The 26899-nt window shown below is 40.8% G+C and overlaps 1 protein-coding gene across 2 annotated transcripts in view; it reads right to left on the minus strand.

Annotated features, from left to right (window-relative positions):
* Positions 1-435: 435 nt before the first annotated feature.
* Positions 436-26899, minus strand: part of CYFIP1 (cytoplasmic FMR1 interacting protein 1) — a 127982-nt gene continuing 101518 nt past the window's right edge. For both annotated transcript variants that reach the window (XM_047735369.1, XM_047735370.1), the window contains exons 24-31: positions 22876-23019; positions 20458-20548; positions 19224-19354; positions 12812-12884; positions 12155-12249; positions 4218-4456; positions 3611-3758; positions 436-1249 (exon numbers count right to left, since the gene is read on the minus strand). In XM_047735369.1, coding sequence (XP_047591325.1) covers positions 1085-1249; positions 3611-3758; positions 4218-4456; positions 12155-12249; positions 12812-12884; positions 19224-19354; positions 20458-20548; positions 22876-23019 — 1086 coding nt within the window. In that variant the 3' untranslated portion in view covers positions 436-1084. The remainder of the gene's footprint in view (positions 1250-3610; positions 3759-4217; positions 4457-12154; positions 12250-12811; positions 12885-19223; positions 19355-20457; positions 20549-22875; positions 23020-26899) is intronic.

Here is a 26899-nt window from a genome sequence, read left to right on the forward strand (position 1 = left end):
GAGTCTTAGAGAATTTAGTAATATGAATCAGTTAATTTTAGGCATTAATCATAATTCCTCATAGTCTATACTTCAGTATAGGGTGAGCAGATACTACCCTCAGTCTGTGGCAGAATGCTGGCCCCAGTGTTAGTCATATTACCTAAAGCAACATATTTAGGTAACTTGGTAACGAACAGTTCTGTTTCATAGTAAGTCAAGGTTAAAGAGTCCAATGGAGTAGTTCACAGACTTTATCTTTAGTAGCATGTATGATGGGTTTTAGTGTTCTGTTTCCAAAGCCATATGGCAATTACTCCCTATCATGATCTTGTCCCTGCTTTAAAGGTGGCAGGTGACCTAGACTAGATCTCCTGGGCCAGGTCTGTGCAGATAAGTAAAGTATCTTGCCCCACCCAGGGCACAAGGTCACAATACTAAATGAATAAACACAAATAAGTTTTATTAGTTTTATTTCTGTAACCTTTAAATCATACCCTACAAATTAAATTCTGTCACAACTGGATTTAGTAGAAGCAGAGGAATCAAGTTCACTATTTTCTGAAACACTGACACAAAAAAGGGAAGGGAACAATGACTTAGAAAAGGTTACTCATAAAAGACCCATCAAGAAAAATCCCCGAACAAAAGCTAAATAATTAAGTTTAATTCTAATTGGTAGTGCATTTTATTACAATGAGCTGGTAGTACGTTTCTTAAGTCCGTAAATCTTTCCCCAAACATTGATCCTTTGCTAAGGAATAAATGGATGACCTCAGCAGCAATTTGACATAGCTAGCTGTTGGAACATTCCATAGAAAAAATGGAAAATTACTCTGTAAGAACATGATGGCAACAATCAGCAGCCAATGTTCTCAGACTTTCTAATTGCCAAAAGCATATACAATTTTAGTCTAGAAAAATAAGTCAATTTTATAAAATTAAGCTTTTAAATTGGAAAAGTACCCCCTTTAACAGGCACAGAGATAAGGAAAAATAGTCCCTAAAAATCTCGCTAAATAGTTTATGGAAAGGAAAACATGCCCTTAAAAGTTATTAAATGCAGTCAGTACTGGGACTCTTCAAAAACATGATGTACATGTCCTCAGCTGCTGGCGAGGGACTGGTGGATAGGTGGCTGAAAGCAGCGAACATGCTCCACGGGTGTGCTTTCTCCATCACCAGACTTCAAGTACTTGTCCAAGATAGTAATTATTTCATCATTTAGAATCTGGAACTTGCGAATTCTCTCTACCATCTTCTTTAATGGCTGCAACAATTAAAATTAGGATGTTTTATTATCAAAATATGTACATTTACTCATGTTTCAAAATGGCAGGATTTTCACATTTTCTCATAAAAATTACAGCAAACTACTAGCACACATATCTATCTCTCTAATGTACCTATTGGAACAATGAATATATTTTGCATTTAAACACATCTCCATTGGTTTCATGCTACTAACTATATTACCTGTACAACTGATAGACCTATTCATTCAACACATAGGTATTAAGCTGCTGTGTACTGAAAACTGGGAATGTAAAGAATGTCAGTGGAGAAATGCCAGTATAAGTCTTAGATTCCAGTTCTCGTCGACAGGATACTTTGATAAGACTGCTAGTACAACAAAATTGGATAAAGAACACACGCATGTACACACACACACAAGATGACACTTTAAAAAGCATTGCAGGTTTTGTCTATGCGGGAGGTAAAGCGGAAGCCAAGACCTCCTAAGGGACAGATGGCGCCAGTGGCAATGGGATGAGATGTCCTGAGGTTTAAGCAAGTGGGATTACACCTAGAAACTCCCAATAAAGCTAGGCCCCTCTAAAGTGACTCCAATTTTGTTAACAGTCTGTGGAGATGAGAAGCAAATAAAAATCCAGGGAGGAAAAAAAAAATCTAGGGAGAAAAGCAATCCATGGGTTGCCTGGGAGGTGAAGTCAGTTGAGCGTCTGACTCTTGGTTTTGGCTTAGGTTATGATCTCAAGGTCATGAGATTGAGCCCCATGTGAAGCTCCACACATCGTGCAATCTGCTTGAATTTTCTTCTCCCTCAAATCTTAAAGAAAAGAAAAGCAATCTAAGTTCAACTGGACAAGAGCTGGCAAATAAACCTAGCACACAAAACATTTCAGAGTTTTAGATAACCTTTGAGGCTTCAGATACTAGAATTACAGGGGCACCTGGGTCGCTCAGTGGGTGAAAGCCCCGCATTGGACACTCTGCTCAGTGGGGAGCTTGCTTCCCCTCTCTCTCTCTGCCTGCCTCTCTGCTTACTTGTGATCTCTGTCATGTAAATAAATAAAATAATTAAAAAGATACTAGAATTACAAGATATACATGAAATTTGTAAAAAAAAAAAAAAAATTCATCTAAGACAAAATTATTACCACCAAGATTTGAAGAACCAAATCAAACTTTTAAATATAAATTCATTCAAAATTAAAAATAGTAGATTAGAGCTGAAGTGAATCAGTTAACTAAATAATACACTCTTCTGGGAACAGACCAGAGAGATACGAAAATGAAGATATGGGAGTTAGAATGGCTCCTCAAAGACATCCACGCCCCAATCCCCAGAACCCATAGACATGTTGCCTTCCAAGGCAAAAGAGACTTTGAGAATGTAGTTAAGATTATAGACTTTAAAATGGGGAAAGTACCCTAGATTTTCCAGGTGAGCCCCCAATCTAATAATATGAGAAAAGAACTTTCTCTAGGTGGAGGCAGGAGATACAGCAGAAAGAAAAGTTGAAAGACTGGAAGCGAGGGAGGGACTTGAGATGTGGGCTAATGGTCGGCAAGGAAATGGGGACCTCAGTCCTCCAACTTCAAGGGACTGTGTCCAGCCAACCACCTGAATGAGCCTGGAAGCAAATTCATCCTTAGATGCTCCAGAAAGGAACACAGCCCTACAGATACACTAATTTTGGCCTTGAGATGATAAAGGACCCAGATGAGTCATGGTGTACCCAGATTTCTGACTGAGGAACTGAAAGAATGGGTGTCATTTTAAACCACTAAGTCTCTGGCAATCTTTTGTGGATTAGGAAACTAATTTGAAAACTAAAATGGTAAGGGGTAAGGGAACCAGAAGAATGTCTAACAAGTACGTAACTGCAGTCCTAAAAGAGGAGAATAGAGAGAATGGGAGAAAAAACTAAAATATTTGAAAAGATAATGGCTGAGTACTTTTAGAATTCAATTACAAGGAATCCATAAAATGACAAAGAGAAAACGATCTAAAGGCAGCCAAAACAAGCAAACAAACCAACAAATCAAACAAAAACCACACGCCCTTTGGCCACAAAAAAAGAAGCCAGAAGAGTGGAATGGTACGCCAATAATCTAAAAAGGCAGATCCTATAAGGCTGTATAATATGAAGCAGATCTAAGTACCCTAAAAAGAGAAAGAAAATGGAAAAATAACTTTAACTGCCTGACTGCTTTACTTATCAAGTATATTTAGATTCATTTTGGAAATGAAAAGAAAGCTGCTTCAGTGGGTGTCACCTTATGTACCGGGATGAAAAGCATTCTGCAAAAAGGCCTTTTAATAAGTACAAAGTATGATTATTTTGTGAAACTTCCACATATGGTATAAGTCTCTTTCACATACCACATTTTTTATAATCTCATCTTTGCCATCATGTTTCTGGACTTTAAGTAGATGGTAGCAGAAATCCAGGACAGCAAAGCGCCGCTGTTGCCCAAGAAGTACAATGATCATACAGCCAGCCCAGTGGAGCCCGTCGCCAAAGCACTGCCTAGAAACAAGAAGGAACAAGTACAATGGGTAATCAACAAAAAAAAAATCATAAACTCTTCTATAAGTTTGTGTCCAGAGGTCAATGACCAAGGAATCTACTTGCAACAGGCCAGCAAGGGAACGCTGAGCAGCAGGAGATGTGTCTTTCTTTTGGGTTCCTCTGGCACATTCTTAACCATTTTTTTAGATCATGGACTCTTAAAGAAGAATGACTTTGGGAAGCTATGGACACTCCTCGCCTCCTCCCCCTAGAAAAATGCATACCCAACTTGCCCAAGTTTCCATGGGTTCAGAGAACACCTAGAAACTTCATCCTGAGTCACTTCCTTAGCATGAAGTAAGTACTTCCACTTAATGGCTTTAAAGCAGCTCAGCAAACTTCTAGTGAACTTCCAGAGGAATGCAGTCTTCTGTGTTAGCCTGCTCCCACTTCCCCATTCACTGAACACATACTTACTCGACTGTAAACTCGTGGGTTCCCACAGGAATACAATAGACAAATTGCATGGCACTCCAGAGTCTGTGAAACTCAACGCACTCATCCACATGCATGACTCCATTGCTGGGCAGAGGCCCACGCCAGATGGGGTCATCCAGAAAGGTCCGGATCCGAGTCAGGATGACTTCAAACATAGACAGGCCACAGCAGAGACGCTCCTTTGTCAGCAAGTCCCCCTCTCTTGCTATTGCAATTTGCTGCACAAAGGACAGAACGTTATGAGCCAGGGTAGGAGGGCAGTAGACCGCTGAAACCAAACTACCCAGATTTGTTTCTTACTGGAAAACTATCTTAATTTGCAGAAGAGGATTTTTATAAATAACCATCAACAACATAAATATGTCAGCTATTACATAATGGTCTTTGTAGCTTAAATATATTTCAGTCAAGGAGAACTGTCTAGTACAGCTGTTCTTAACTGGGAGTGCTTTTGCCTCCAGAGGACATGTGGCAAGGTGTGGAGACATTTTTTGGTTATCATAGCTTGGGGTCAGGTGAGTGGCATCTAGCTGGTAGAGGCCAGGGATATTATGGTTTTTTTTCAAAAGTTTTTCTTAAATTTTAATTCCAATATAGATAACATATAGTGTTATATTAGTTTCAGGTGTACAATACAGTGATCCAAAAATTCCATGTACTTCTCAGTGCTCATCAAGTATACTCCTAATACCCTTTACTTACTTCACACATCACCCCATCCAGTAACCATCCATTTGTTTGCTGTAGTTAAATAATGTTTTTTTTTTAAAATTTTTTTGTTCCTTTATTCATTTGTTTTGTTTCTTAAATTCCACATATGAGTGAAATCATATGGTATTTGTCTTTCTGACTGGCTTATTTCACTTAACATTATACTCTCTAGCCCAATCCACATTGTTGGAAATGGCAATATTTCATTTTTCACGACTGAATAATATTCCATATTGTGTGTGTGTGTGTGTGTGTGTGTGTGTAAACACATATATACCACATTTTCTTTATCCATTCATTTATCAATGGGCATGTGGGCCATTATGGATAATCTACCTTTTATATAAATAATGTTGCAATAAACACGGGGGTGCATATAACCTTTCAAATTAGTGTTTTGTATTTTTTGGGTAAATATCCAGTAGTATGATTACTGGATTATATGATAATCCTATTTTTTAATTTATTGAGGAACCTCCATAATGTCTTCCAGAGTGGATCCACCAGTATGCATTCCCACCAACAGTGCAAAGTGTTCCTTTTCCTGGGCATCTTCAGGAACACTTGTTTCTTGTGTGTGGGGCTTTTAGCCATTCTGACAGGTGTGAGATGATACCTGATTATAGTTTTGATTTGCATTTCCCTGATGAGGAGTGATGTTGAGCATCTTTTCATGTGTCTATCTGGATGTGTTCTATAGAGAAATGTATGTTCATGTCTTCTGCCCATTTTGGTGTTGAGTTGTATAAGTTATATATATTTGAAAGTAAACCTTTATCAGATGTCACTTGCAAATATCTCCTCCAATTTAACCAGTTGTCTTTTGGTTTTGTTGGTTATATCCTCTGTTATATGGAAGTTTTTACTTTGATGAAGTCCTAACAGATTATCTGTTTTGTTTTCCTTGCTTCAAAAGACATATCTAGAAAGATATTGTTATGGCCAACATTAGAGAAATTACTGTGTTCTCTTCTAGGATTTTTATGGATTGAAGTCTCACGGTGAAGTCTCTTATGTTTGCATGTAGTTATCAAGTTTTCCCAACACCATTTGTTGAAGAGACTTTTTCCCATTTCATATTCTTTCCTCCTCTGTCAAAGATTAATTAACCACATAATTGTGGGATTGCTTCTGGTCTTCCTATTCGGTTCCACTGACCACCATTTTTTTGCCTGTACCATACTTTTTGATTAGTACAGCTTTGCAGCCTAACTTGTAATCTAGAACTGTTGACACCTCCAACCTGGTTTTGCTTTCTCAAGATTGCTTTGGCTTCTTGGGAGTTTTTTGTGGTTCCATACAAATTTTAGGACTGTTTGTTTTAGTTGTGAAAAATGCTCTTGGTACTTTGACAGGGATTGCATTAAATCTGTAGATAGCTTTGGATAAAGGATATTTAACAATATGTATTCTCCCAATTCATGAGCATGAAATACTTATCCATTTGTTTGTATCATCTTCAATTTCTTTCAGCAATATTTTATAGTTCTCAGAGTACAGGTTTTTCAACTCCTTGGTTAAGTTTACTACTAGATATCTTACTATTTTTGGTACAACTATAAATGGGACTGTTGTCTATATTTCTCTTTCTGCTGCTTCATTAGTGTACAGAATGCAATGGATTTTTGTGCATTGATTTTGAATCCTGGGACTATACTGAATTCCTTTATCAGTTCTAGTCATTTTTTGGTGGGTGTCTTCAGGGTTTTGTATATATGTTACCATGTCCTCTGCAAACAATGAAAGTTTTACTTTCTCCTTACCAATCTGGATGTCCTTTCTTTTTGTTGTTTTGAGTGCTGTGGCTAGGACCGACAGTAACTATGTTGAATAAAAGTGATCAGAGTGTACATCCTGTCTTATTCCTAACCTTAGGGGAAAAGCTCTGTTTTTTACAACTGAGTATGATGTTCACTGTGGGTTTTTCCATGTAAGGCCTGTATTATATTGAAATATATTCCCTCTAAACATACTTTGTTGAAGGTTTTTATCATGAATGGATGTTGTACTTTATCAAATCCTTTTTCTGCACCTATTCGAACAATCATGTTTTTTCTTTTTCTTTTTTCGGGGGGGGGGGGGTGGCTGGGGCGCAGGGAGGGGCAGAGGAAGAAGGAGAGAGAATCTTAAGCAGGCTCCATGAAACATGGAGCTTGACATGGGGCTTGATCTCACAACCCTAAGATCATGACCTGATCTGAAATCAAGAGTCAATGCTTAATGGACTAAGCCACCCAAGGTGCCCCAATGATCATATGGTTTTTATCCAATTTTTTATCGATATATCACATTGACTGACCTGTGGATAGTGAAACACTCTTTCATTCCAGGAATGAATCCCACATGATTGTGAATGGCTTCTAATGTATTTGTTGGATTTGGTTTGCTAGTATTTTGTTGAGGACTTTTGCATCTATGTTCATCAGAGATATTGGCCTGTAGTTCCTTTTTTTTTTTTTTTTGTGGTGTCTTTATCTAGTTTTGGTATCAGAGTGATGCTATCCTCATGCAATAAATCTGGAAGTTTCCTTTCTTTTTCTGTCTTTTGGAATAGTTTGAGAAGAACAGAGTTTTGTAAAATTTACCTGTAAAGTTGTCTGTTCTTGGACTTTTGTTTGTTGGGTTTTTGATTACTGATTCAATTTCATTGCTGGTAATTGGTCTGTTCAAATTTTCTATTTCTTCCTGCTTCAGGTTTGGGAAGTTTATTTTTCTAGCAATTTATCTATTTCTTCAAGGTTGTCCATTTGTTGGCATATAATTTTTCATAATATTCTCTTATAACTGTCTTTCTGTGGTATTGGTTGTGATTTCTCTTTTCTCATTTTTTAAAAAAAGATTTTATTTATTTGACAGACAGAGATCACAAGTAGGCAGAGAGGCAGGCAGAGAAAGAGGAGGAAGCAGGCTCCCTGCTGGACCCTGGGATCATGACCTGAGCTAAAGACAGAGGCTTTAACCCACTGAGCCACCCAGGAGCCCCTTTCATTTCTAATATTTATTTGAGTCTTCCCTCTCTTCTTTTTTAAAAATGAAAGGTTTTAAAATGAAAGGCTAAAGGTTTATCAATTTTGATTTTTTCAAGGAACAAGCTCCTAGTTTCAGATTTATTACATTATATATATTTTAGATTCTATCTCATTTATTTCTGCTCTAATATTCCTTCCTTCCTTCCTTCTGCTGGTTTTGGGTTTTGATAGCTGTTCTTTTACTAGCTCCTTTAGATGTAAGGTTAGGTTGTCTGGGACTGTTTTTGCTTCTTGAGGTAAGCCTACATTGCTATAAACTTCCCTCTTAGAACGACCCTTGTTGCATCCCTAAGACTTTGAACTATTGTTTTCATTTTCATTTGTTACCATGTAATTTTTTATTTCCTTTTTGATTTCTTGGTTGACCCATTTATTGTTTAGTAGCATGTTATTTGTGATCTTTCCAGATTTTCTCCTGTGGTTGACTTCTAGTTTCATAGTGTTGTGGTCAGAAAAGATGTATGGCATGACTTCAATCTTTTATAATTTTGTTGAGACTTGTTTTGTGGGCTAATATGTGATCTATTCTGGAGGATGTTCTGTGTGCACTCAAAAAGTGTGTATGCTGCTGTTTTAGGAGGGATGTTCTGAATATATGTTATATACTTTAGTGTGTTATTCAAAGCCACTGCTTCCTTGTTGATTTTGTTTGATGTCCACTGATAAGTGGGGTGTTAAATTCCCCTAATATTATTGTTTTACTGCCAGTTACTCACTTTATGTTTATTATTAACTGCTTTATGTATTTGGGTGCTTTCATATTGGGGGCATAAGTATTTATAATTGTTTTATCTTCTTGTTGGATTGTGCTTTTTATGATTTATACAGTGCCTTTCTTTATATCTTGTGACAGTCTTTGTTTTAAAGTCTGTTTTGTCCAATACAAGTATGGCTACCCTGGCTTTACCCTCACATCCATTTGCATGATAAATGTTTCTCCATGCCCTCACTTTCAATCTACATGTGTCTTTAGGTCTGAAATGAGTCTCTTGTAGGCAGCATATAGATGGGTCTTATTATTTTTTTTTTATCCATTCCATTGCCCTATATCTTTTTATAAATTTTTTAAAAAAGATTTTTATTTATTTATTTGACAGAGATCACAAGTAGGCAGAGGGGCAGGCGGGGGCGGTGGGTGGGAAGCAGTCTCCCTGCTTAGCAGAGAGCTCAACGTGGTTTATAAATTTTTTTTTTTAAGATTTTTATCACCCTATATCTTTTGATTGGAGAATTTATACATTTACATTCAAAGTAATTATTCATATATGTGTATTTATTGCCAATTTGGTACTTGTCTGTGGTTGTTTTTGTAGTTTATCTCTGTACCTTTCTTCTCTTGCTCTCTTCTCTTAGTTTGCCAGCTTTCTTTAGTAATTTACTTTGATTCATTTCTCTTTATTTTTTTGCCTGTGTGCTACTGGTTTTTGATTTGTGGTTAACATTAGGTTTGTATTTAACATCTTCTGCATATAGCAGTCTATATTAAGTTGATGTTCACTTAAGTTTGAACCCATTCTTTACTCCTTCCCCCCACTTTTTAGGTATATGGTATCAAACTTGACATCCTTTTATTTTGTAAGTCTCGGGACTTTTATGGATATGTTTATTTTTATTGTTTTTGTGCTTCCAATTTTTCTTAGTCTTAATTATGGTTTTTCCTTCCTACTCAAAGAATCCCCTTTAACATTTCTAGTAGGGTTGGTTTAGTGGTCACAAATTCCTTTAACTTGTGTTTTTGTGAGAAACTTTTATTCTCTCCTTCTAATCTGAATGATAGCCTTATGAACAGGGTATTCTTGGCTGATTTTTTCCTTTCAGTATGATGAATCTATAGATCATGCCACTCCTTTCTGTTCTTCAAAATTTCTGCTGAAGAATCTTGATAGCTTTATTTGGTTTCCCTTGTACATAACAGTTTTTGCTTTTTGCTTTTAAAATTCTCTATCACTACTTTTTGCCATTTTAATTACTACGTGTCTTGGTGTGGACCTCCTTGGGTAGATTTCGTTGGTGGCTCTCTGTGCCTCCTGGATCTGGACTTCTCTTTCCTTTCCCAGATTTGGGAAGTTTTCATCTATTATTTCTTCAAATAAATTTTCTGCCCCTCCCCACTTCTCTCCCTTCTTCTGGGATCCCTATAATACAAATGTTATACTTGATCATGTTGCTGTATTCCCTACATCAAATCTCATTCTGCATAATTTTATTTCTCTCACCTGCTCAGCTTGACTATTTTATATTTCTCTGTCCTGAAGGTCACTGATATGTTCTTCTGCTCTTCTAGCCTTCTATTTATTCCAGCTAGTGTATTTTTAATTTTATTTATTGTGTTCTTTATCTCTGATCGGTTCTCTTTGTTGTTAAGGGTCTCATTGATGTGTTCCACTCTTTTTTTAAACCCAATGAGTATCTTTATAAGGTTACTTTAAATTCTCTATCAGGCACATTACTGATCTCCATTTGCTTAGGTCTCTTGTGGGTTTTTTTCCCCTATTCTTTCATTTGGGATATATTCCTCTCTCTCTTCATTTTCTTTAACTCTCTGTGTCTGTTTCTATGTGCTGGGAAATTCAGCTATGTCTCCTGTTCTTGAAAGTAGTGGCCTTATGAAGAAGGTCTGCTATGCAGAACCTGGCACTTCAGGGGTATCTCCTCTATGTGTTGTGCATGTCCTGCTGTTGTGGCTGAGTTGCTTTTTCCTTTAGTCTAATTGTCTTTAGTGGCTCTGTCTGTCTGTTATGGGGAGTACTTGGTCCCTGTGTTGTTAGTGGGCTAGTCTCACACCACCTACCGATTGAATTGAGTCAGACTAGGCGTTTGCCAGAGATGCAGTAGCACCAAACTTTCCCTGTGTTGTCCCCTGAACTTTTGTTGGTGGGCAGGGCTTGCAGACAGACCAGTTGTCTGCCCCAACCCACTGCTGGGCCCTCTGTCTGACTGATCTTGTGGTTATCTTTTCCCCTCTGCAGGGTAAGAGTCACTTGGAAGTGGTGCTGGCCCCTGTCAAGGTGCTTGCATACTGCCAGGCTGTGGCACCCCCCAGATGAGCTCTGGCCAAGAGTGTACTGAGGGGCAGAGCTGCAATGGTGAGGAGTGGGGGACCATGGTATGGTGGTGTTAGCAAAGTTTGTACAGCACCAATCCCCTGCAGGATGGTTCTTCCTGAGTTAGGAGTGAGGCATACCTGTCTAAAGGGTGCAGATCTGCTGTAGCACAGCACAGGGGAGTGGGGCAGCAGTGTTAGCAAGTGAGGTAGTTGAGTGTCAGCATGGTGCTGGTTATCGCAGGAGGCCATGTGTTTATGCTGGGGGGCAGGGGATAGACATGGTACCTGCTGCTCCTTTGTTCCTGGAGAAGTCTCTCAAGGATTTCTGTTTTGCCTGACACGTTCTGAAATAAGTAAACTACTCTCCTTTTCATTTGCCCCAGGCGTTTTTCAAACTGCTGCTTCTAAGTTATATCTCCATGAGGCTGTTATACCAGAGACACTGCTAAACATCCTACAATTCATAGGAAAATTCCCACAATAAAAAATATCTGGTCCAAACTGAGGACAGTACTGCATCTGAGAAACCCTGATCTAGCTTAATGTGATATAAAATCATGGAACTGTACCCTGATATCTTGCCTGATGTATGAGACTACCACTTTTTTCTGTTATTAAAAAACTATGGGGGCACCTGGGTGGCTCAGTGGGTTAAAGCCTCTGCCTTCGGCTCGGGTCGTGATCCCAGGGTACTGGGATCGAGCCCCACATCGGGCTCTCTGCTCAGCGGGGAGCCTGCTTCCTCCTCTCTCTCTGCCTGCCTTTCTGCCTACTTGTGATCTCTGTCTGTCAAATAAATAAATAAAAGCAATCTTTAAAAAAAAAACTATGAAAAGTCTTCTTCATGAAGAGATAGACAACAAAAACAAGTAACATCTATTGTGTACGTCTTATGTGCCAGATAATATCCTAAGCCCTTTGCACATGTTAGCGCATTCAAAATTCCCAACCACCCTGTGACAAGGTCTTGTTACGAACCCCACTGGAGACACTGAGGCCCAAGAAGGCCCACCGAACTTCATGATGCCTTCCAGAGAGGGTCACCCAGAGCCTGTAATCTGAAGCTTCAGCCCCAGGCCTGATGTGGACAACAAACTTGCAGCAGTGACAGCTGTCACAGTATGCATTACCTGAGGGGTCCCCAGTCTTTCAATCAGAGGGACAAGATGCAGTGGTGCATACTTTGATTCCAGTCTTTTCATTTTGGCATCAAGTCTCTCTCCCTCTGCAGTGGAAAAAATATTTTAATTTCTGCATTTTTATTTTAATTTTTTTGCATGAAAAACGATTGCTGAAGTTTAATTTTGTCAAAGAAACAAATGAAAGATTTCTTAAGTTAACATTATACATAGAGATTCTCTCTGAACATTACAGAATTGGCTTATTTTAATTCAAAATGATAGAATTGACTTTCTGTTCAATATTCATTTTTTGAAACATAAAAATTCCAAATGTAATCAAAATCAGAGAATAGTACAAAACCCTCTGTACCCATCTGCTGCATGAGTATCAACTCATGACACTCTTGTTTCATAGATACTCAACCGTTATGAAACAACAGGATAGTAGCTATTCTGAAGCACATCCAAGACATATCTTTTCAGCCTTTAATACTTCAATTATTCAATATTAATCTAACCATGTTACATTACCAATTACCTCCAGTTATGATGGAACAGGCACTGAAACTCAAACAAAACTGGCACTAAGTTCTCTGGTCACAAGGACTAAGTGTCACTACTACAAAGGTTAGTCTGCACTCACTGGTAAGAGATACACAGACTCACCTTTCACGTGGACTCTCGGCAGGATGTTCTGAAATGGGGCTGCGTGCAAGAGGTCACACACTTCTTCTAAAGACTAGACCAAAAGAAGAGGACTGCATTAGGACATTTACCTCATCCAAAGACAGACAGAAAAGTTGTGCTGAAAACAAGATCTATATTTGCCATTTAGTGTAAAACAAATACTCTAAGTGGCACCATGCAGTAGAATTCTCTGGGATGATGGAAATGTTTTCTGTTTGTGTTATACACTGACATGTTACCAGCCACATATGGCTAGTATACCTGAATAACTGAATTTAAATTGTATTTACTTTTAATTAATTTAAATATAGACATGAGTAAAAACCAGTGTTGAATACTGAAAACAATGGCTTTTGTTTTCCAGGATTTACCAGTCTGGCAGCCCTGATCTGCTAATTTGCTACTAGCCTCTTAAGAAGTTTGTAACTTAGTTATAACAGTTTACAACAATACACACTACATAGACAGGAGGAAGGGTTAATTTCTCTGTGAACAGCACTAGATGCAGGAAGGAAAGGCAGCATCACCTTTGTACACAAACGAAGTTCTGAGCAGTCACTCTGAACCTGCTTTTGGATCACAACACCTCTAAAGAGGTAATAAAAACCCTGCAGAAGACCCATTCTCCAGAATATCGCTGTGTAAAGGGCAAGTTTACCTCTGATATCACAGGGGTTACAGAACTCCTAAAAACTTACCAAAAACCCAAATGTAGTTAAGAACAGGGTATTTTCCAGACTCAGAGGCTCTTAAACTATAGAGAAGGGCCCTGAAGATTGGTGTGTTCCCCATGGGGCCTGTGGAAGATATGAATGAGTTCTCTCTCACGCCTCCAACTCTACAGCCATCTTGAAATCTTATAATCCCACAGTAATAAGACAAATTTTTTTTTTAAGATTTTATTTATTCATTTGACAGACAAAGACAAGTAGGCAGAGGCAGGCAGAGAGAGGGGGGGTGAAGCAGGCTCCCCACCAAGCAGAGAGCCCAATGCAGGGCTCAATTCCAGGATTCTGGGATCCAGCTCATGACTTGAGCTGAAGGCAGAGGCTTTAACCCACTGAGCCACCCAGGCACCCCAATAAGACAAATTTCTAAACAAAGAAACTGTTTTCAGAAAGTCAAGACATATACCAAATGATGGTATTTTTCCTTCTGAAAATTTCCCTGGATGATGGCAAAGCTAAGACCAAGAAGGGGAAGACAAGACTTTCTGTACTTATCAAGTGAGGGTCCTATTGTCACGTAACATAAATCTAGTGCAGCTGCCCCTTGTTCCACCTCCAGAAGGAGATTTACCCCTCCATACCATGTCTCTGTTCCTGAGGCCAGCAGGAAAGCATGAACTCCTCATGCTGAATATATGTAGTAGAAGCTACCTCTAGACCAGTGTATCCAGGACCTGTTCCCCTGGGCCTTCTATTCTAGGTGAGGATGATGTTGGGGGAGGAGAGAGGAACAAGCTAAAAAAGGGGACAAGATGAGATGATGATTCTGTGTTTGCAAACACATTAGAGGACGATATCAATGGAATTCTATGCAGCTACAAAAAGGATAAGGAATGTCACCACTTCCTAATGTACAATGATCTCCAGCATGTATTTACTGTTGAGTGAAAAAAGCAACATGGGGAGGAGTGAATGCTGGCCTGCACCAACAGAGTGTGGGGGGCAGTTGGAAGGTGGGTGACTGACTGCCAGAAATTGGTCAGGCAAATGGATGGCAGGTGGGAGACTTGGTTAAGGAATGACAGCTGCCAAGCAGGAATGCTGGGGCAGAGCACACAAGAGAGCTCTGCAGTCAGTTCAAGGAGCCTACAGCCAGCAAAACCACTCAAGTGGAGAAGGGCTCATCCAGCTGTGCTGCTTCCAGGTTCTATTACCAATGAGCTCAAATTTCTGCCCCCAAACCAAACCAGAAAAATTGAGAATAGTTACAAAAACCAGCATTTAAAACAAACAAGCAATTCATACTCTACTAAAATAAAAAGTTTATTAAACACACATATACATAAACTAAAAACAAGCAAACAAACCAACCCTAAAACCCAAACAAACAAACAAAAAACCCCAACTACATTATCAAACTTTCTGGGCTAGGTTATTTTTGTTTTTTAAAAGTTTTTAAATTTAAATCCAATTTAGTTAGGAATGCCTGGGTGGCTCAGTTGGTTAAGCGTCTGCCTTTGGCTCAGGTCATGATCCCGGGGTCCTGGGATTGAGCCCAGCATCAGGCTCCCTGCTCAACAGGGAGTGTGCTTTTCCCTCTCTCTCTCTCCCTCTGCCCCTTCCCTCTACTTGTTCTCTCACTTTCTGTCACATAAATAACATCTTAAAAAAATAAATAAATCCAATTTAGGGGACATACAGTATATTACTAGTTTCAGGGGTAGAATTTAGTGATTCAGCAGTTGTATATAACACCCGTGCTCATTACATCAAGTGCCCTCCCTTAATGTCCATCACTCAGTTACCCAATTCCCCCACCTCCTCTCCAGCAACCCTGTTTGCTTCCTAGAGTTAAAAGTCTCTTATGGTTTGCCTCCCTCTTGTTTTTATCTTATTTTTCTTTCCCTTCCCTTATCTCTTTTGTTCCTTAAACTCCACATATGAGTGAAATCATCTGATATTTGTCTTTCTCTGATTGACTTATTTTGCTCAGTATAATACCCTCTAGTTCCATCCATGTAATGACATGGCAAGATTTCATTCTTTTTGTTGGCTGCATAATATTCTTCTCTCTCTCTCTGTGTGTGTGTGTGTGTGTGTGTGTGTACTTTTTTTTATACCAGGCTAGGTTTGTAGGGAGCAGAATTTGAAAAGCAAAATTAAACAAATTTCTTCAGAAAGTTAAATGTATCTATACAATGCACGGATTTGGTAAGATCAACATTTTTGGCTACTGAATCCAATCCTGGCACTGGCTGGGGCCACTAATGCGTGATAGCATGGTCAGGCCCATGGGCCCCACCCACATACTTGTTGCCCTGGCAGCTAGGTCACAGTTACCACACTTTACTAACGTGACAATCTGATTTACCCCAAGTATCTCCAGTCATAATACTGGGAACCCACACAAATACCAAAACATACTACCACCTTCCTCAGAGAGTCCAAAATAAGCACCAAAAACAGATCAATGTCTGGAGTATTCAAAACTGTACTTGGGTTTGATGGGATTTGGGCATAACCACATGAGATGGAGTGAGAATAGCCATGCCGTCTTCAACCTTGGAGAGTTTCACACTGATGGGTCTATAGGAAACAGCACCTCCTACTTCCAAAGGACAAAAGCAACACCACAGAATTCCAATCTGGGGCCAGGTCTGCTGCCCAACACAGAAAGTTTGGCTTCTCACCACTTGCACAAGATGCATGGACAAGGGAATCCAGAGAAAGGAGAAGTGAAGGGGTGACAGTGAGCAGAGGGCGTGAGGAGGGGTGGTGATAGGCATCCCTTTGAAGCAGGGCCACTGCTTCCATAAGAGAGTAATGCATGATGCTCACTATGCCTCAGGCATGGGCCCTGGAATCTGCTGCACTCAACTCGGATGTAGATGATGCTCTTTTCATTCAGTTTCAGAAATATTCACACACTCATAAGCCAAAGTTTGCTCTCAAAGCAACTGACAAATTTATAACATTTTTAAAAAAGATTTTAATTTATTTTTTTGTCAGAGAGAGAGAGAGTGAGAGCGCACAAGCAGGCAGAGAGGCAGGCAGAGGCGGAGAGAGAAGCAGGCTCCCTGCAGAGCAAGAAGCCCGATGTGGGACTCGATCCCAGGACCCTGGAATCATGACCTGAGCCGAAGGCAGCAGCTTAGCCAACTGAACCACCCAGGTGTCCCAACAAATTTGTAACATTTTATAACATTTTTCCTAGGTGCCCAGTACTGTCCTTACCACTCAAAGGAGCTAAGCACAAGAGTATTCACCTAAGACACAAGCCTGGTTCCAGAAGGGAGAAGATGAGGGGATCTGTGTCAACTGGGTGCTACTCACCAGGCCCCCAAGGCCTAGAGGATCCCTTCACTGATGAGACCAATTCCCACTGAATGGTGGTGAGGTCTTTAAGAGTACTACGTGACTCTCACAAGGGATTTGCTTGTCTTGAGAGATATGCAACAGGCATAATTGAAGGAACCAGATAGCAAGGATCACACTGGTTCAAGATCCCTCTTTTTCTAAGTTTCTAATACAGCATCACACTCCACCCTAAAGCCAATGAGTGTCCAATTGTTGACCTGACAATGGGTGTACACTGTTCCTCTGAGCTGATGAGAGATAAGTTTTGCCCTTCCAGCATAGAACCTCTATGGTTCTATGATTCTTTTATGTCCATACAAGGATCCTTGACATCTTCTATTTTGTAGGTGAAGAAAAGCTTTTGATAGTTTATTTCCTAAAAGCACAGCTAAACCAGAGGAAAAACAAGCCTTCTATGGTTCCCTGCCACTAAGTGAATTCCATAAGCCAGTCCTCCCTCAGTAAAACTTGGGCCTTCCTGCCATAACCCAAAACCAGGGACTAAAAGGCACCTTTAGACTTAGACACATATGGACAAGAAAAATTTCACTTTATGTTCCGTGTTCAGGAAAAGTCAGTACATGAAGGGAATCTTCCTATAATAAATATTTAGGGCGCCTGGGTGGCTCAGTGGGTTAAAGCCGCTGCCTTCAGCTCAGGTCATGATCTCAGGGTCCTGGGATCGAGTCCCGCATCGGGCTCTCTGCTCAGCAGGGAGCCTGCTTCCCTCTCTCTCTCTCTCTGCCTGCCTCTCCGTCTACTTGTGATCTCTGTCAAATAAATAAATAAAAATCTTTTAAAAAAAATATTTAAAATTCATGATAAGAGATTATCATTTAAAGTAATTCTTCCTGCGGTGCGTGGGTGGCTCAGTCAGTTAAGTGTCTGGCTTCAGCTCAGGTCACGATCCTGGAGTCCTGGGATCAAGCCCCACATCAGGATCCCTGCTCAGTGAATCTGCATCTCCCTCTCCCTCTGCCCTTCCACCCTGATCATGCCCTACTGCTCTCCCTCTCAAATAAATAACATCTAAAATAAATAAATAAATAAATAAAGCAACTCTTCCCAACTTTTCTGGTTGTTAAGAATTCACAAATATTGGGGCACCTGGCAGGCTCAGTTGGTTAAGCCTTCAACTCTTAGTTTTGGCTCAGGTCATGATCTCAGAACCATGGGACTGAGCCCTGTGTTGGACTCTGCTCTCAGCAGGGAGTCTGCTTCTCTCTGTCTCTTTCTGCCCCTCCCCCTAGTCACATGTGCTCTCTCTAAAATAAGTAAATCTTTTTTAAAAAATTCACAGATAGTGCAATAGAAGATTCAGTTCTCCCTAATATTCCTGGAGCAAGGCTGGCCTGGATGTCAGCTGCTTGCTGGCCCCACAGCCAGCCTGCCTGCTCTCTGCAGGGCTGCCCAGCCCACCCTGTGACTTTGGTGGGTCCTCCACCTCATGCTGTCACTCCTGCTGTGGGAAAGGGTGGCACATGAGGGGTTGTTCACTCAGAGTCCATGCTGACTTGCAGATGGCCTAGGGTGCCCTCTCATTGTTACCACGTAGAAAGGGTCTACCCAGGACCACAGCAACAGAGGGGAAAGCCAAAAGATACAGGTCCCGATGGGAGGCCATCAGCTCCCAGAGGTATCCACACCCAACCTTGGACTACCTGACAACATATATCTATATCTATCTATATCTATATTTATATATTTGTAATTGGATGTAAGGTGGCCAATCCAGTAGCTTGGGCCCTAAAAACATGGCAGTCTGAATTCCATGCCCTGAAAGGCATATGGGCACCATGGTCCCAGTCACTGCAAAACATGAACCTGTCCCCGTCAAGCTCCCAGGGCCCTGAAGAAAGGAGAGTGCTTTAAGAAGCAACACAGCAAAAGATTTTCCCAAATAGGTCTAAAGACATAACCAATTAACACTGAAATGCCAATATGCTTCTTCAATACATTTGGCAAGCTGATACTGATACTCTGAACTTTCAGAGCAGAGCAAAGATATATGAAGATGCAACATACCCTTGAAGAATATGGTAAGGGAACGTGTCCTGTCAGTGAGGAAGACTTAAGTTAGAGCTATATGTCACATGTTTTTTAGCTGGAGCAAATACTATATAATAAAACATTCCACAGGGCTCACATAGTAAAACATTCTTAAATGATGAATTATCTTGCATTTTTGTTTTTTAGTTACAGGAAACAAATTCAAATTAAAATCTAAATAGTCACACACAAAAAAAGAATGGTGCTTTACCCTCATTAAATAACCCTAATAAATCTGGCCTCTAGAAAAATGCCTTTTTCAGGCACCTGTGGGGAATGACTGCGTGGCCTGGGGTTTGGCTGGGCTGAGCACTCACCAGGCTTTGCTCGATGAGCAGGCAGAAGAGGACAGCATTGCCCACTTCCCGCAGGTTTTGGAAGCACACTGTCTTCAGCTCCGCATACTCAACAATGTCCTTCAGCTGGTGGTGGAAGAACTCTAGGATGCCTGTGGTAGCAGAGAGTGAGTAGAGAGACTGAGGGGGTTGGAGGCACAGTCTGGGGTCTACAGCTAGGAGCACTCGTGCTGGTCATGAAACATCCTCAGACACTGCCACTGTGCCTGCTATGAAGATGGCCACATGTCCCCTGACCCCAACATCTTTCTTGTTTGTCCATCACCTAGGCCTTGGGCCTTGGCTCCAAAGCCTCCATCTCTATCAACCCTGTATCTTCGGAGGAAGCACCACATCACAAGAATAAAGGAAAAAGACCACATCTCCAGCAGAAACAGAAAGGGTTTTGAAAAATTCAGTATCCCCTCACAGGCACAGAAGGGAACATACTTAATCTGATATATGGCATCTATAAAAAACCTGCAACTAATGTCATACTCAGTGGTAAAACCTGCATACTTTCTCCCTGAGCTCCAGAGCAAGACAACACATTTTCTTCACTGTTCTAGAGATCCTGCATATTGTAAAGGGCACAACAAGACCAGGCATAAAAGCTGGAAAGAAAGTTAATATTCCTTAATTTGATCTATACATTCAAATGCCGACCCAGTCAAAAATCCACAAACTGACTCCAGAATTTATGTGGTCATGCAGAAGACCTAGAATAGCCAAAACAACTCAAAGAAGAACAAAGTTAGAGACTTAACAGGTTTCAAACTCCTCAGGCCAACATGCCTGGTCCTAACTGCCATTTTGCAAGGATAACCAGGGCAGTTGACCCAGCAGATGAGTTCCCTGCCCCTCCCTGGTTGGTGATCTTCAAGGTCCCAGTGCTGTCCAGGAGTCGAGGCCTCCCAGTGTTCAGAGCCCCATCATGTAGGCGACTAATGGTGCTGCCTCCCCACTACCAGCTTCCTCCCTCAAATGTGGTAATTCCAGCACACCTGCCCACCCACCTGCTCCCAGATGGAAGGCTGGTTTGTTTGTTCTACTGGAAACCGATTCATCAGACTTTGATTAGATTCCTGGCTTCCTCCCACCCGGGCAAAGCAGATACTATCCTTATCAGTAAATTTCGACTTGATTTCCTACACTGGGGTTTGACCATTCATGCTGTTCCCTCCATGCTACACCCCCATGGAGGTGCCACACTCACCAGGAGAGCCATACTCATGCCGGGGCAGGCGGCAGATCTTGGGCATCACCTCCATCAGTGTCTTCACGTACTGCAGGATTGTGCCTTGCAGCTGCAGGAGAGAGAGGCTGCATCAGCCACTGACGACATTGTCCCAGAGGTTGTGAGTGGTGCATGGGGCTTCTAAAAAGGAGTCTGTTTGTAAAACACATAGCAATGAGCAGGACCGAAAATCATGTTGGCTGGGAAAGGAAATCCTATCCACAGAACGAAAACAACTGCCACCAGGGTGACTTAACAAGACTAACTAATTGCATGTTCTAAAACACGATTCCCCGGGGTGCGCCTGGGTGGTTCAGTAGGTTGGGGCCTCTGCCTTCGGCTCAGGTTATGATCCCAGGGTCCTGGGATCGAGCCCCACATCGGGCTCTCTGCTCGGCATGGAGCCTGCTTCCTCCTCTCTCTCTGCCTGCCTCTCTGCCTACTTGTGATCTCTGTCTATTAAATAAATAAATAAAATCTTAAAAAAAAAATAAAAAAATAAAACACAATTCCCCTTTCAGGAGGCAAATGGTGTGAGCTGTGACAGTGGGAAAGCAAGGGACTCCAACTTTGGTGAGCACAGTGGCTCTGGGGAAGCAACATCCCCATGGGGTGGTTCCTGTATTCTTCTGATCGATTTGGTGCAGCTCCAACACTGGACTCTGTCACCTCATGTGCCTAACACCTTCCAAGTTATGTGTTTTGGGGCAAAGGCTCTAGCTGAGGGTCTTAATAGAGACTGAGTGGGTCATGTAGTCATGGCTGTGTCAAAAGACCCAACTTTTATATATTCTAATTGATTTTTGATCCAAAAAGATTGTATATTTTGTCAACTTCTGAGAATTCTTTCAACTTTTGCTTTGCATTGTTAATAATCATATCCTCTCCTTGAGGATTGCCAGTTTTATCTATGGCCAAAAATTCAGCTTTAAGGATGGAAAAGACCTGAAGAATCTTAAAGAAATGGGCTCAACCACAGAAAGACAACTAAAATAGGGGCACCAGGGTGGCTCAGTCAGTTAAGCATCTGCCTTTGGCTCAGGATCTTGGGGTCCTGGGATCAAGTCCCGCACTGGGCTCCCCGCTCAGCAGGAGTCTGCTTCTCCCTTTGCCTCTGACCCTCCCCCTGCTCATGTCTTTCTCAAATAAATAAAATCTTTTAAAAAATGACTAAAATAACGGAAAAAGATTAAAGATTAAGATTTTATGAAGTTCTCAGTTAACAGAAATAATACATAGAAACTAAATCTATGTAGTCTACAAACATCATTTTCTCACTCTCTTTCCAAAAAGACTTAAATAAAAGACTTGTAAACATAACTTCTGACCTCAAGTTACAGAGATGAGTGTCTAATCCTTTATTCACAGTTTAATCCCTGGCACCCAGGAAAGGGGCATACACCCTGTAAGGGGGTAGGGGAAGGTTACTTCTTCATATAAAGGCCACATTTTCTTATAAGGAAATGTGTATTTGGGCACTTAGCTTTTTCTATGAATTACTTAAAATAACATAGACCAGGCTTTTCCACCCCAGTGAATTCAAGGCTGTGTGAGACACTTTTTTTTTTTTTAAATAAAAACTTCATATATGGTCTTACCTGTTCCTAGCATAAAGCTCCTAAAACCCTTCAAATTATCCTAAAAGAGCTTCTTAAAGGTGTCTCTTGTTATGTAAATGAGGTGACTTTCGGAAAGCACCTACCCATGGGGGCTGGTTGCCAGAAGAACCAACCCCATGGTAAGATTTGGGACTTTTAGTCCCACCCCTAGACCTCTGGGGATGGGGAAGGGGCTAGAGGTTCATTTAGTCACCAAAGGCCAATGATTTAATCAGTCCTGCCTATGTAGTGAAACCCCCTTAAAAACCTAATAGGGTGGGGTTTGGGGAGCTTACAAGTTGGGGAACCAGAACAGTTCCAAAAGTCACCTTGAGGGTACCCAAACTGCACAAGGACAAAAGTTCCTTTCTTTGGGACCTCTAGCTATGTAGGTCTTCACCTGGCTGTTGATTTGTATGCTTTGTAATAAACTGGTAATCTAGTGAGTAAACTGGTCTCCTGAGTTTTGTGAGCTGCCCTAGCAGTTAACTGAATCCAAGGAGGGGGCTGCAGAAACCTCTGATTTATAGCCAGTGGGTCAGAGGCACAGGTGACAAATTATATTAAGAGATTGAGTGAGGGTGGGCGTGGGGCAGTCTTGTGGGTGAAAGCCCTTGAACTGTGCGATCTGATGCCACCTCCAGGTAGATAGTGCTAAAATTGAGTTGAACTGCAGGACACCCAATTTGTATCCAAGAATTGCTCAGTGGAGTGTTTGAATCCTTTATTCCCCTCCTCACAGGACATTTGGGTGCAGAACCCTCCACCATGTAAAGGAAGTCCATGGAAGGAAACGTACCAGGCTCTTCACGACCTTCAGTAGCTCCTCCATGACCACGGCAATGCCCTGGTAGCCAAGCAGCCGGCAGATGACCTGGAAGTGAGGAGGCCCCACGAAGTTCCGGTAGCTGCCATAAATGCTAGAGTACGCCAAGTTCAAAGCCTGGGGGATAAAGAATGTAAGTGCTTCATGAAGTCTCCAGTGTTCTCCATATGCTTACTGTGCCCATAAGATGAAGAACTGCTGCACCCAAGATCCAGTCACTATACATACCCTTAAGGCAGAGAACACCAGGGAATTTATTAGACTCCCCCTTACTGGTATTTATGTCTTCAACATAAAGACATGACTAACAAGCTTGTTAAAACAGAAAGAAAACCAATTTCAAAGATTTATCAAACTGCCAGTTCTACACAAGCCATTTTGAGGTCCTGGAAAGAGAGACAAGCACATCCTCACTGCTGCCTCCTCCCTCCTCAGAGGTGCTCCCAGTCTCCAGAGGACAAGAGAACGACAGAGCAGTGGAAACTGTCTTCTCAGGGACACACATGGAGCTGGAGACAGAGGCTCCCACAAGGCGAGCAGGTGACAAAGTCAATCAGGGTGGTTTCCGGTAGGAGGGCACCTCCAAGCTTATCTAAGGACATGGTGCACACTCAGCAGGAGGATGCCTAACAAGTATTCAGTGCTGTGTGTTTCCCTATGGGCACTTCTTCAGCTGCATCCCACAAATTCTGATAGATTTAGATTTCATTTCGTTAGGTGTCTTTTTAAAAATTTCCCTTGAGACTTCCTCTTGACCCATGGATCAGATAGAAATGCAGTAGTTTCCAAGCCTTTGGAGATTATCTTGTCATCTTATTATTACTGACTTCTAGTTTGAATCCACTATGGTCAGAGAACATACTCTGTATGACTTCAACTCTTTTAATTTCCTTGAGGTTTGTTTTATGGCCCAGAATATGGTCTATGTGGGGGAATGCTCCCTGGGCACTTGAAAACAATGTATGTTTCGCTGTTGTTGGGTGGACATTCTAGACATGTCAATAATATCCTTTTGGTTGATGCTGTAAACAACTAAAGTTCTTTATTGTTGCTGACTTTCTGTCTACTGACTTTATTGATGACTAAGAAGAATGTTGAATTCCCCAACAATAATTGTGGACTTGTTCATTGCTCTTTTCATTGCTCTTTTCTTATGTCAGTACTTGCTTCAAGTATTTTGAAGTTCTGTTACTTGGTACACAAACATTTAGGATCGCCATATTTTCTTGGTAGCTTGGCCCTATAATATAATGTCCCTCTTGGGTCTCCGACTATCTTTGCTTCAAAATCTACTTTATGTTATATTAATATAGTCACTCCTTTCTTCTGATTAATGTTTGCATGATGTATTTTTATCCATCCTTTTACTTTCAACCCACCAATATAATTTATTTGAACTGCATACTTGTTCAATCATGTTTTTTGAATTCACTCTGCCAAACCTCAGTATTTTAACTATATTTAGATCACTTAAATTTAGTACATTTATATTTAGTGATTATACATAATGTAATTATTGATAGATAATCTAAGTAGGGTCTGCTTCATTCTTCCTGACTTCTTCTGGGTCACTTAAACATTTCTAGAATTCCACTGTGAATGATATATATATATATATATATATATATATATATATATATATATATATATACTAATTTCAAGAGTATCTCTTCACCCAGATGTGTTAGTGGTTGTTCTAGGTCTTACATTATGAGTTATCACAATCCACTGTTATCAACATTTTACCACTTGGATTGAAGTATATCAACCTCCCCTTCATTTAGGTTCCCTGAATCCTCCCCTGCCCCCTTTATAATTGTCTTAAATATTTCCTTTACATACACCAAAAACCACATCAAAAAGCTGATTCTGAAGAATCAGCACAGCAGGCCTGGATGCTCAGCTCTTGAGTATCCTCAGGAGCCCTGCTTCCAATTCTTGGGAATTTAGCCTGTAAAATGTTACCAACTGATAAAGTTGTTTTCTACTACTGGGACATTTAACCATGCTACAACTTGTCTAGGCTGGATGTATAAATAGTAATTTATGGGGGCTCCTTTCCTTCTGGGGGTTCTGGAGTTTTTAGTAGCTGTGAACAGTCAAGACAGGAGGCATGTGCCTATGTACCCAGCCCTAGTGAAAGCCTTGGACCTGAGCAATTGAGTGGGCTCCTATTCTCCGGGCAGAAAAACTGCATGAACCATGCAATTCCCATAAGGGACAATGTTGGTAGCCTGTGCCTGGTTCGACCACCACCTGATGTGTCTTTTTCCCTTATTGGTCCTGCTTTGCATCCTTCTGCAGTAAGGAACTACAGCTGTGAGTATAACTGACTTGAGTCTGTGAGTCCTTCTAGACAATCAGAATGTATGGGTGGTCCTAGAACCCAAAAATAGAAAGTATGGGACTAAACAATTACCAAACACAACAATGACCAGGTTGGAAGCTCCACTAAGTGCCCATCCTGTGCCCAAGCCTACAACCCCCACTTACAACCATAATCCCACCTGAAAGGGGGCATATATTTTTTTTTTATCTCTAAAGTATTCATTTTTGTACACCCGACAAAAAGAATACAAATTTACCTCTGCTTTTCAAATAGAAACGGTAAATGGAATTAAATGAAAATATATGACAATTATATTATGATAATATGACTAAAGTACTAAGATGAATTGTTAATCATTACTTAGCAAATTACAACTTTCATATGGAGAAAATAATACCTTACATATATAATGAATAATATTACACTTGGACTAATACGGTTGTAAGTTAATTATAGACTACACAGCTGATTTAGTTTCATTTACCTAAGGAGCTGTTCTGACCCTGTTGCAGATTAATTACATCTTCAGGAATACACTCTCATTTATCATTGTCACTTGCAGCATTCTAGCTCTTAGCAAGAGTGGAGTGCTTTTTTTTTTTTTTAATTTTATTTTTTATAAACATATATTTTTATCCCCAGGGGTACAGGTCTGCGAATCGCCAGGTTTACACACTTCACAGCACTCACCATAGGACATACCCTCCCCAATATCCATAACCCCAACCCCCTCTCCCAGCCCCCCTCCCCCCATCAACCCTCAGTTTGTTTTGTGAGATTAAGAGTCACTTATGGTTTCTCTCCCTCCCAATCCCATCTTGTTTCATTTACTCTTCTCCTACCCCCTTAACCCCCCATGTTGCATCTCTTCTCCCTCATATCAGGGAGATCATATGATAGTTGTCTTTCTCTGATTGACTTATTTCGCTAAGCATGATACCCTCTAGTTCCATCCACGTCGTCGCAAATGGCAAGATTTCATTTCTTTTAATGGCTGCATAGTATTCCATTGTGTATATATACCACATCTTCTTTATCCATTCGTCTGTTGATGGACATCTAGGTTCTTTCCATAGTTTGGCTATTGTAGACATTGCTGCTATAAACATTCGGGTGCACGTGCCCCTTCGGATCACTTCGTTTGTATCTTTAGGGTAAATACCCAGCAGTGCAATTGCTGGGTCATAGGGTAGTTCTATTTTCAACATTTTGAGGAACCTCCATGCTGTTTTCCAGAGTGATTGCACCAGCTTGCATTCCCACCAACAGTGTAGGAGGGTTCCTGAAAGGGGGCATATTTTGATCAACAACTTAGATATACTTTCCTCTTCCCAAGTACTCCTTAAAGCACCACCATGTGTATTTAAATGCTAGGATTCGGTGTGAGGTTTTTGCTTGATAATAAATTATAATGTTTCAAAAGAAAACTATGAGAAATATCAGTGATATCTGATGGCCTCAGGAGCTTGGGAAGGTGCTGGAGGAGGACCCTTAGCTTACCCCCATCTCATCTCCAAGATAGCATCTATCTCCAAGTCAATAACTTGGAGAGCGATCTGAATCCTGGAAGAACAAACTCCATAACGAAATACAAAGAAGCTACATCTGAAATATTAGGAAGATCAGAAAGGCAGAGGGAGGCTGCCTACGAGAGGAGGGAGCTGTGTG

This window comes from Lutra lutra, chromosome 7 (assembly GCF_902655055.1).
Source record: "Lutra lutra chromosome 7, mLutLut1.2, whole genome shotgun sequence".
Taxonomy (NCBI): domain Eukaryota; kingdom Metazoa; phylum Chordata; class Mammalia; order Carnivora; family Mustelidae; genus Lutra; species Lutra lutra.